The 12441-nt window shown below is 43.9% G+C and overlaps 1 protein-coding gene across 1 annotated transcript in view; it reads right to left on the bottom strand.

Annotated features, from left to right (window-relative positions):
- Window positions 1–12441, bottom strand: part of LOC119970024 (ufm1-specific protease 2-like) — a 100831-nt gene that overhangs the window by 47466 nt on the left and 40924 nt on the right. The window contains exons 6-7 of the mRNA XM_038803971.1: window positions 7932–8124; window positions 2703–2846 (exon numbers count right to left, since the gene is read on the bottom strand). Coding sequence (XP_038659899.1) covers window positions 2703–2846; window positions 7932–8124 — 337 coding nt within the window. The remainder of the gene's footprint in view (window positions 1–2702; window positions 2847–7931; window positions 8125–12441) is intronic.

Below are 12441 nucleotides of genomic sequence, written 5' to 3'. Positions count from 1 at the left end.
GTAGATGGCTGCCACTGTTCGTCGGTGGTGGAGGGTTTGAATGTTTGTGGAAGGGATAGCAATCAAGTGAGCTGCTTTGTCCTGGGTGGTGTCGAGCTTCTTGAGAGTTGTTGGAGCTGCACTCATCCAGGCAAGTAGAGAGTATTCCATTACACTCCTGACTGGTGCCTCATAGATGGTGGACAGGTATTGGGGGGGGGGGGTTTCAGGAGGTGAGTTACTTGCTGTACGATTCCTAATCTTCGACCTGCCCTGGTAGCTACAATATTAATGTGGCTAGTCCAGTTCAGTTTCTGATCAATGATAACCCCAGGATATTGATCGTGGGGGATTCAGCAATGCTAATGCCATTGAATGTCATGGGGCTCTGGCGGTCATTGCCTGGTACTTGTATGGCGTGAATATAACTTGCCACTTGTCAGCCCAAGCCTGGACATTATCCACGTCTTGCTGCATTTGGACATGGACTGCGTCATTATCTGCAGATTCACAAATGGTGCTGAACACTGTGCAGTCATCCACAAACATCCCCATTTCTGACATTATGATGAAGGACATTGATGAAGCAGCTGAAGATGGTTGGGCCAAGGACACTATCCTGAGGAACTCCTGCAGTGATGTCCTGGAGTTGAGATGATTGATCTCCAACCACCACAACCATCTTCCTTTATGCCAAGTATGATTCCAACCAGTGGAGAGTTTTCTCCGATTCCCATTGACTCCAATTTAGCTAGGGCTCCTTGATGCCGTACTCGATCATATGCTGTTTCAATATGAAGGGCAGTCACTCTCACCTCACCTCTGGCATTCAGCTCTTTTGTGCATCTTTGAACCAAGGCTGTAATGGGGTCAAGAGCTGTGTGACCCCGGTAGAACCCAAACTGAGTGTCCGTGAGTAGGTTATTGCTAAGTAAGTGCCAGTTGATGGCACTGTTGCTGACTCCTTCCATCATTTTACTAATGATGGAGAGTAGACTGATAAGGCTGTCATTGGCTTAGTTGAGTTTGTCCTCTTTCTTGCGTACAGGACACACCTGGACAACTTTCCACATTGCTGAGTAGATGCTAGTGTTGTAGATATACTGGAACAGCTTGCCTAGGGGTGCAGCAAGTTCTGGAGCATAAGTCTTCAGTACTATTGTCAGGGCCCATAGTCTTTTCAGTATCCAGTGCCTTCAGCCATTTCTTGATATCATGTGGAGTGAATCGTATTGACTGAAGACTGACAACTGTGATGTTGGGGACCTCCGGAGGAGACCGAGATGGCTCATCCACTTGACACTTCTGGCTGAAGACTGTTGTGAATGCCTCAGCCTTGTCTATTGCACTGATGTGCTGGGCTCCTCCATCATTGAGGATGGAGATATTTGTGGAGCCTCCTCCTCCAGTGAGTTGTTTAATTCTCCACCACCATTAACGGCTGGATGTAGCAGCAAATATTGGGAAGTGGGATTAGTGTACATTAGAATAGTTTTTTTGTCAGTGCAGGCGTGATGTACCAAAAGGCATGATGTTTCCAAGACCCTGCCTCTAAATCTCTCTGCGGTAAAAAAAATTCTAGATTCGTTACCCTCTGAGATAAGAAATTCTTCCTCTTCTCTGTCACAGGCTGAAACATCCTTTCAGCATCTACCCTGTCAAGTCCCCTGAGGATCCTATGTCTCAATAAGGTCACTTCTCATTTTTCTAAACTCCAATGAGTATAGGTCCAACCGACTCAATCTTTCCTCATAAGAAAATCCTTCATAACCCAGAGTTAACCTAGTCAACTTTCTCTAGACTGCCTCTTGTTTACAGTATTCTGGGTGTGGTCTAACTAATGCCTTGTATAATTTCAACATGACTTAAAGATTTTTTTGTTCCTTTCCCTTTGAAATAAAGGGCAACATTTTATTTGCCTTCCCAGTTACCTGCTGAACCTGCATGCTAGTTTTTTTGTGATTTACGCATGAGGATCACCACATCCCTGTGCTACAGTTTTCTGCAGTCTTTCTCCATTTAAATAATCAGTTCCTTTATTCTTCATATCTTAGTGCATAACTTCACATTTTTATACATTATATTCCATCTGCAAGTTTTTGCCCATTCATCTAACCTGCCTATATCCTCCATCCATGCTAATATTCTACCCCCAACATAATGAGCTCTTATCCCATTTCTTGTCCCAACCAATAACTTATTTCAGCAACATCAAAATGTTTGTAACAACAAATAATTCTGTTATTCGGGTTATTTTAACTCCACTTAAACAATATATATTATTGTAAAAAATAAAAGAGAAAATGCTGGAAAATCTCAGCAAGTGTGGCAGCATCTGTAGGGAGAGAAAAGAGCTAATGTTTTGAGTCCGATGACTCTTTGTCAAAGCTAACAGACAGAGAAAGTGGGAAATATTTATACTGTGGAGTGAGAATGAAAGATGAGTCATTGCCACATAAACCACGGAGACCGGGTGCTAATGGTCACAGAAACCAGGGGGAAGAGTGCTAATGGCAGTCCCCAGGGAGAACAAAAGATGTGAAAGGTCAAACAGCAGGGAAACTAACATCAGAGGATGAACTGTAGATGTGGGGGAGGGGAAGGGGGAAGCAAAGAGGAGAAAGGTGCAGGAAAGGTGGATAAGATTGGGGGGTCAAAATTAAATATATATTAAGAAAGAAAGAAATGGTAAAAGAATGATTATTGTAAATTTAGATATGTACCTTGAACTCGTCAGGATTGAGAGGAGCAATAAACCTATGTACATTTTTCAGGTACTTAAATTTGTTCTCGTCAGTTGGAAAACAAAAAGTCATGGAGCGGCGGAGATAGGGTTTATTGTCGAGTCCAAGTTCACCATGCAGCACCTGGGCACATTAAAAATGCATAACATTTAATCTAGAACATAGAACATAGAACAGTACAGCACAGAACAGGCCCTTCGGCCCTCGATGTTGTGCCGAGCAATGATCACCCCACTCAAACCCACGTAGCCACCCTATACCTGTAACCCAACAACCCCCCCCCCCCCCCCTAACCTTACCTTTTAGGACACTACGGGCAATTTAGCATGGCCAATCCACCTAACCCGCACATCTTTGGACTGTGGGAGGAAACCGGAGCACCCGGAGGAAACCCACGCACACACGGGGAGGACGTGCAGACTCCGCACAGACAGTGACCCAGCCGGGAATCGAACCTGGGACCCTGGAGCTGTGAAGCATTTATGCTAACCACCATGCTACCGTGCTGCCCCGTAATCTGATGATAAGAATCCTGAAATAATATTACTTTACAAATTGAACAAACAGTTCAAGCCTAAACCACAACCAAAAACCCATAAGGCTCTAATTTCTGCAATGTGTTGGTTATTTTTCCCATAACCAAGCTAATATCAGAGCACAGCCACATATCTGGCAGTTACTGGGGCTGCTACTCTACACGTCACAAAATTTTAGAACTTGAACTCCATGTCGATATCATGCAGAAAATACAAAGGTTGGAATCTTCCACTCTGAAGTCTACGTTCGGTGGCAGGTGAGGACGTCAGAGTGATTCCACTGCATGGCAGATTGGCTGAACATGCGCAACCCCCTGTTGTTCAGTTCATTATTTATGTGAGCATGTGGAGCATGATGCATTTCGTGTTGGGGGCGGGCAGGAAGTCATAACTCGTCATTACACATAGGGCCAAAGATAAGGCTGCCATTGGCTGGGTTGAGTTTGTCCTCTTTCTTGTGTACAGGACACACCTGGACAACTTCCACATTGCTGAATAGATGCTAGTGTTGTAGATATACTGGAACAGCTTGCCTAGGGGTGCAGCAAATTCTGGAGCATAAGTCTTAAGTATTATTGTCAGGACCCATAGCCTTTGCAGTATCCAGTGCCTTTAGCCATTTCTTGATATCATGTGGAGTGAATCGTATTGACTGAAGACTGACAACTGTGATGTTGGGGACCTCCGGAGGAGACCGAGATGGCTCATCCACTTGACACTTCTGGCTGAAGACTGTTGTGAATGCCTCAGCCTTGTCTATTGCACTGATGTGCTGGGCTCCTCCATCATTGAGGATGGAGATATTTGTGGAGCCTCCTCCTCCAGTGAGTTGTTTAATTCTCCACCACTATTAACGGCTGGATGTAGCAGCAAATATTAGGAAGTGGGATTAGTGTACATTAGAATAGTTTTTTTGTCAGTGCAGGCGTGATGTGCCAAAAGGCATGATGTTTCCATGACCCTGCCTCTAAATCTCTCTGCGGTAAAAAAACATTCTAGATTTGTTACCCTCTGAGATAAGAAATTCTTCCTCTTCTCTGTCACAGGCTGAAACATCCTTTCAGCATCTACCCTGTCAAGTCCCCTGAGGATCCTATGTCTCAATAAGGTCACTTCTCATTTTTCTAAACTCCAATGAGTATAGGTCCAATCGACTCAATCTTTCCTCATAAGAAAATCCTTCAAAACCCAGAGTTAACCTAGTCAACTTTTTCTAGACTGCCTCTTGTTTACAGTATTCTGGGTGTGGTCTAACTAATGCCTTGTACAATTTCAACATGACTTAAAGATTTTTTTGTTCCTTTCCCTTTGAAATAAAGGGCAACATTGTATTTGCCTTCCCAGTTACCTCCTAAATCTGCATGCTAGTTTTTTGTGATTTATACATGAGGATCACCACATCCCTTTACCTTGAAAACATTTAATGAAGGAGCCTCACCTGCTTCACTGGGAGGGAATTCCATAGACTCACAACCCTTTGGGTGAAGAAGTTCCTCCGAAACTCCGTCCTAAATCTACTTCCCCTTATTTTGATGCTATGCCCCCTGGTTCTGCTTTCACCCGCCAGTGGAAATGACCTCCCCGCATCTATCCTATATATTCCCTTCATAATTTTATATGTTTCTATAAGATTCCCCCCCCCCCCCCGGCAACCTTCTGAATTACGAGTACAATCGCAGTCTACTCGTCCTCTCCTTGTAATCCAACCCCCTCAACTCTGGGATTAACCTAGTGAATCTCCCCTGCACACCCTCCAGTGCCAGTATGTCCTTTCTCAGGTAAGAAAACCCAAACTGAACACCATAAGGTGGTTAAGAAGGCATATGAGATACTTGCCTTTATTATTCAAGGCATAGAATATAAGAGCAGGGAGATTCTGATGGAGCTGTATAAAATGCGGGTTCGGCGACAGCTGGTGCGCTGTGGGAATCTGGAACTCACTGCCTGAAAGGGTGGTAGAGGGGACCCTCACATCATTGAACAAGAATTTAGATGAGCAGTTGGAATGCCATAGCATATAAGGCTACGCACCAAGTGCTGGAAAATGGGATTAGAGTAAATAGGTGCTTGATGGCCGATGCAGACTCGGTAAGCAGAAGGGCCTCTTTCTGTGCTGTGTGGCTCTCACTCTCTAAGAAATGCAGTGTTAGCATAGATGACTTCCCGCTGCCCAGTCAGGTTTTCTCTGTCCATTGGGTATTGCCTTTTGCCACTTGGCTATCTGAAGCCAATCAACTTCAGCTGATGATTTAAGTTCTCAATGCATCCTTTGAAAAAATCAACCGTTTGCCCTCAAACTCGCCATGCTTCGTCTTCAAATGCCTTTGAAGTTTTGGGGGTTTTAAATGAAATGAAAATGAAATGAAAATCGCTTATTGTCACGAGTAGGCTTCAAATGAAGTTACTGTGAAAAGCCCCTAGTCGCCACATTCCGGCGCCTGTTCGGGGAGGCTGTTACGGGAATCGAACCGTGCTGCTGGCCTGCTTGGTCTGCTTTCAAAGCCAGCGATTTAGCTGTGTGCTAAACAGCCCCTCTTTTTTGCCCATAATTTGCCGATAATTCCCTGCATATAACACATGTGGGCTTTGCATCCTGATTAGCATTGGCAAAATTAACAAAGCCATATCTCAAGAAATCATCCTTGTATTGCTTTATTCCCGATTTCAGTTTTTTCTTTGTTGGCTGGAGCTCTGGACAGAGCGAACACTGGCACTGTCCTGCCATGGACTCTTCAGCACACCTCTCTCCAGCAGGATTCACTTACTGCCTGTTTGTCTCTGACCCTCTCTTCTTTATAACAAAACGATCCATCTTCAATTCTTCATAGTTCCTTGCCCTGCTTACTTACAACTAGAAAATGGAGGAATCTCCCCTCTGTTATTTAGTGGCAAAAGCACAGACTTACACGGTTTGCGATATCAGTGTACATGCTGGGCATGTTGTGAGAGCACTTTTGGTCTCCCTACCCAAGGAAGGACATACTACCCTTAGAACAAATTTTGGATAAGAGGTTGGCCGTGCAATTCACCTAACAAGAATGTCTTCTGGTTTTTTTTGTGGGAGGAAATCGGCGCACCTGAACAGGTGTCGGAATGTGGCGACTAGGGGCTTTTCACAGTAACTTCATTGCAGTGTTGATGTAAGCCTACTTGTGGCAATAAAGATTATTATTATATGGGTCATGACTAAGAGTTGATTTGGACGGGTTTGCCAGGGTGTTTTCCGTCGGTTCTTTGGGTGAGATCCAGACCTACATTCACCCAAACTTGGTCATTTTTGGGGCTTGGGGAGTTTCTCACTGGTCTAGATCAAAGAATGTTTTCAGCAGTGGGCAACTAAATTCTCCAGCTCCTCAGAGATCAGGACACCAATTTGCAAAGGTGCGCCGTGATCTTGAGCCCCCCCCCCTCCCCCCCCCCCCACACCACCCATGCACGGACAGTGTCACGCCACGCATATATCGGCATCATCTCCAAGTGAGTGTACCCCGCTATGGGGTCACTGAGGGCCTCCCACGGCCCTTGGCACTGCCATCCTGGCACCCAGGCACTGTCCCTGGAATGGATCATTTAAATACTGTACAGGATCTAGATCACACCGGGCACCTTGGGTCAGGTGACTCGCATACGGTTTGCACCTGGCACGAAGCCTGATTTGGGCCTCTGCCACAATGCTCCTGGCACAATTGGCTCAGGCGCAATGCCATGGTCTTAGCAAAGCCCAATCAAATGGAATGAGAGTTCTTTGCTCACAGTAACAATTGCATCAATTTCTTTCCATTTGCTTGCTGTATCTGCATGTTAACGTTCTGTGATTCATGTACAAGGTTACTCAAGTTCCTTATTTCTGATTCTGCCACCAGATGAAATCATTTTTCTGCATCCATTCTATTATATCCTTTTAACAATTTAAACGTCCCAATCAGATTGTCCCTCAATCTTCTAAACATAAGAAAATACATTGAGGTTCTGCAACCTATCTTCTAATCTAACCTTATAATCTAACCTTATAATCTAACCATTCAATAAGATTCAATAAGTAAACTGTTCAATTGTTAGCAGTCCTGCAGACCTCCCTAGGTTGGGCTTAGCTATTAGTCTGACACAGATGCCTGGCTCTATTCCGAACCTCAGTCATCTGACTTTTAATCTTGCAGCCAGAATATTCACCAAATCCCTCCAAATCAGGACAATTACTCACAATTGATGGCAGGGCCGAAAAATTGAAAATAGCTATTGGGGAATTTATATCTAATGCAAGTACAGGTCGATCTTCCTCAAAATGTCTTATGGATTCTTATTTGGAAAGGTGATCAATTCATGGTGTATGAAGTGTACGAGAGGCAAAATTAGAAGGAAGTAACTAGGGAAGTGATTTCTGGTCACTCAGAAACAAGCATTTTCGCTGCTTCCAAGAATTTTATTGTGAATTGGGCACATACTACAGTTTGTTACTGTGGGTCCATTGGCATTTATTTTAGGAGACAGAGTTATGCCAAATTCCAATTTCTATTAATAACCAATGGACGCACATATTGGAAACTGTGAAAAGACAGGTTGTGCAATTTATAAAAATTGGTCATCAATCTAAAATTGACAAAAATAAATTGCAACTTTAGTATTTAATAAACAGACTGTATAAATGAAAAAGTGACCTGGGTTCCAACCATACTTTTCTTTCCGGTTCCAGAACTTTTTCACTGATCCCAGCAGGGTATATTACTGTAGTAAGAGTAGTTCTCTCTGGCAATTCAAAGTGGAATGCTTGCGGTATTGGGACAGTTTTTCCTTTTGTAAATCGCTGAATGCATTGGTCCATCACTGTTAGCTGTGCAGTAACTGCTTCAAGAAACTGATCCTGTAGCCTGTCAAAAACATAATTTTTAGTTACCATTAAAGGATATTCTAAACAACATAATTTGAAATATAGCAGAAGTGTACAAGAAACATGCTTTAACTCGGACACAAAATTGTGGAGAGGAATAATTTAGCTTCTCTACCAATTGGTGCATTCTTCCCAAATAATGGCAGAATTATTTGAATTGCCTCATTTATCGATCCAATTCATCCTATTCAAATTTCATAATTTGAGCCCATTGCTAAATAACATTTTACCTAGTATTCTGATCAGCATTCTGATCAACAATCTACAGTCAAATCTTGAATGGAGATACTGCCTGTATTTATAATACAGGTTTTATTTGTGTTTTCCAGTATTTCCATGCTTGCATTTTTAGATATTTTTTTAATGATTCCATTTGAAATCTATCTTGAAAATGAATATCCAAAATGAGCAGGATTGCTACCTTTAGGGACCTGTGCACTTGCACGCCAGTACCTCTCACTTCATCTACCTCTTTCAGTATATTCCCATTTAATGTGTATCCCCTTTTACTGTTTGACCTCCCTAAATGTATTACCTCACACTTAGATTTGAACTCCACCTGCCACTTTCCTGCCCACTCTATCAACCCATCTATATCATAACTGATAGCTATCTCTACACTATCCTCGACATGGGCAATTTTTGTGTCATCTACAAATTTCCCTATCATGCTGGGGGACGATGTTCAAGTTCAAATTGTTAATATACAAAAACGGCATGGGTCCTATCATCAAGCCCTGTGGAACACAGCTTGAAACAGCCTTCCATTCGCAAAGGCAGCCATCAATAATTACCCTTTGTTTCCTGTGACTAAGCCAATTTTGGATCCAATTCATCACATTACCCTGTATCCCACGGGCTTTTACTTTTTTGATCAGTCTGCCATGTGGGACCTTGTCAAATGTCTTACTAAAATCAATGTAGGCCGCATTTATTGTACTCCCCTCATTGATTCTCCTTGCAATTTCTGCCTCAAAGAATTCAGCAATATTTGTAAGGCATGACCTTCCCCTTAACAAAGTCATGCTGACTATCACTGACTGACTAGTCCACACCTTCCTAAGTGAGATTTTATCCAATCTCTCCGGATTGATTCTAACAATTGCCCACTGAAGTAAAACTAACTGGCCTATAATTGTTTGGTATTTCCTTTGTACCCTTTTTAAACAACTGAACCAGATTTTCATTCTTACAGTCCTCCGGCACCTTCCATGTGTCTAATGAAGATTGGAAAATAATCCTCAGAGCATCTGCCATTTCCTTCCTGACTTCCTTCAACATCCTAGGAAACAATCCATCTGGCCCTGGCAACTTATCCACTTTCAATATTTCACACTGCTCCTCTTTGATTACTATATCTACATCATATGTTTCTTTTGTGAATTTGGAGACAAAAATTTTTTTTAAACTCTTCCCATATCCTCTACATCTTCACGCAAGTTTCCTTCTTCATCTATGATAGTTCCAACATTTTCCTTAACTATCCTTTTGCTCTTTAAATACTACGGGTAAAACATCTTTCGGTTTTCCTTAATCTTGCTTGCTAATATTTTTCATGCCCTTTCTTTGATTCCCTTATTAACGTGATTCACGAGATATACAGCATTGGATAAGAAAAAGGGAGACTTATGGCAGATATCAAGGGCTCAAAACAGCAGAACCCTAGAGGTGTATAGTGTTGCTCATTTTACTGGAGTGTGATTAACACGCCTCCGTTTAAAGGCCGTGTGCTTAACACTACTATGGCTCTGTATGTGTAATTATGCTCGGAGTTGCCAGGTGCCGTATTGAGACACCGTCACAAGTATATCAAGGTCAGGTTCAAAGTAATAAATCCGTACACCGATTAGTAAGTCCAAATGGTTGGTGTTTATTATAACAAATATAATAAATACACATGCATACGCTAAAGAGACTAACTTACTTCTAATACTAAACAACTAAATACTTATCTAGACAGGAACAGGCAAGGTCAGGGAACGAGGCCTTCGTCCCATTCTTGGTCTGCAACTTTCTGATTCGTAAAGTTGTCAAGATCTAGCAAGGTCTGGATCACGTAGCGATCGTTGTATTGGCACTTACAGTTCGATGGCTGAGGCTCAACGGCCGGTGATGAAACTGGAGTCAGGATGCGATGTAACAGGTCTGGGCCGGAGCAAGCAGACCGAACCATGTGTGGGACCTACTCTTATAGGTCCTAGAAGTCCGTGCCCCCTTGGGGCAGTTCTTTCACCTGCCAAGTGTCGATTGGGCCTCTCCCAATCGATATCTTCCAAACCCCCCAATCTGAGGGTCGTTCCTCGATGGGTGGGGCAGTCCCTACGGCTCTTTGCGTTGGTTGCTGTGGCGCCATTCTGTCTGGGCATCTACGGAAAAGTATCCATTGATACTTAAATGTTTCTATTGTGCGGGGTCTGGATCTGGATCACCTCATTACTATGCCGATCTGTTTCCCATTTGCACCTTTGGCTGAAACTCTGCACCTGGCCAGAAACTGGTTTCTGTACGTGCAGAATGCAAATTGGTCTTCTGCAAGCTGCTTGTCCTCACTAAGACTGTTTTTCCCTGCAGCCTTAGCAGTTCTCTATTTTGTAGCCCAGTGTCCATCTTAGATGGCTACAATAGATTGTCCAAAAGGGAACTTAAAATGGAAATTAGGAGTGCAAAAAGGTGACATGAATGGATACGAGCAGGTAAAATGAAGTAAATTCTAAGTTACTTTGCAAGTACATTAAGGGTAAAAGGGAGACTGACAGCAAAGGTAAGAGCCCATGGAATCCAAAGAAATTTGGCAAATTGGATCCAGAATTGGCTGAGTGGCAGAAAGCTGAGGGATGTTTTTCACAGTGTGGCCCCTCAGGGCTGTGTTGGGCCCTTGCTGTTTGTGGTTTGTATAAATGATTTAGATATGAATGTAGGAGGGTTGGTCAATACGATTGTGGATCACACGAATGTCAGTGGCATGGGAACTAGTGAGGAGGATAGCTTTAGGTTACAGGAGGATACAGATGGGCTGGTCAGTGGCAAATGGAATTCAATCCGGATAAGTGAGAGGTGATACACTAGGGCAGGACAAACAAGGCAAGGGAATACATGATAAACGACAAGACCCTGGGAAGCACCAAGCATCAGAGGGACCTTGGTAAGCATGCACACTGGTCTTAAAGGTAGCAGTGCAGGTAGACACAGTGGTTAGGAAGGTATATGGTATATTTGCTCTTATTAGCCGAGGCGTAGAGTTTAAGAGCAGGATGGTTACGCTGGAACTGTATGAAACATTTGTTAGGCCACGGATAATGGGGTGAATCCCGAGACACCCGAAGCTTGTTTCCCAATGGGATGGAGAATGGGGCATCCCTCAGAAATCATCCGTTTCCGATGCTCCGACCCTCCACTGGTGGTGGGATCTGAGTTTGCGCCTGCGTGCCACTGGGAGGATGTAAATGAATGATTTTGTGCTCACATCACCATCAGGTGCAACGTCCCAGTCTTGGATTACACATTCAAGTGAGGAGATCTCCAGAACAGGCCTGTCCAAGGTACAGCCTGGGGGGCCAGATGTCCTCGGCGAAGCATCTCTGAGTGGCCCAGTTTCCAAAATCCAGGCCAAAGACATGAGTTTCAGCGGTAGATTCTTCTTGGAGCTGCTCCTCCAATCATAGGCCACTTCCCTCCCGCTTTTGCTCTTGCTATGAGGAGGAGCAGCAAATGCTGGCATTGCTGAGTGTGCCAGAGCCTGCCATGCTGAGGGAAGTGATGCAATGGCAAGGCTACAGCCCGAGGAGCCAGGTACATCTGATCCAAAGCCAAGGGAGGGCAAGTTCCAAGTGGGGCTTGGACTGGGATGCCAAGGTTGAATTTGAGTCCAAGGGGGAAAAAAAATATGCATCCTCTGGGAGTGCTACATTTTGGCAGGCCCTGGGAGTGCTGAGGTTTGGTAGGTCTGGGGAAGAGATGGTGGCATGGTGAATATGTGGGTGGGTGTGGGTGAATGCAAGTGAATGAGTAAGTGAGGGGCTGGATGTGAGTGCCTGAATGTGTAGATGGGGGTGAGCTTGTGGCTGAATGAGGGGACTGAATACATGTTGTTGAGTCTTCCTGTATGTGGGGGCACCGAGTGTGGTGATGTGCATCACTGTAAATACACAAGGGGTTAATGTAAATACATCTAGACTAGCTAGACACTAGAGGGAGCACCAGAGACATCACACACACACACTCAACCAATAGATCAGTTAGATAGGACACGGCCAATGGGCATTCACAATACACATAGAGGTGACACGACCACAGGAGG

This window comes from Scyliorhinus canicula, chromosome 8, assembly GCF_902713615.1.
Source record: "Scyliorhinus canicula chromosome 8, sScyCan1.1, whole genome shotgun sequence".
Classification (NCBI taxonomy): Eukaryota; Metazoa; Chordata; class Chondrichthyes; order Carcharhiniformes; family Scyliorhinidae; genus Scyliorhinus; species Scyliorhinus canicula.
This window is presented reverse-complemented; position numbering and strand designations above follow the sequence as displayed.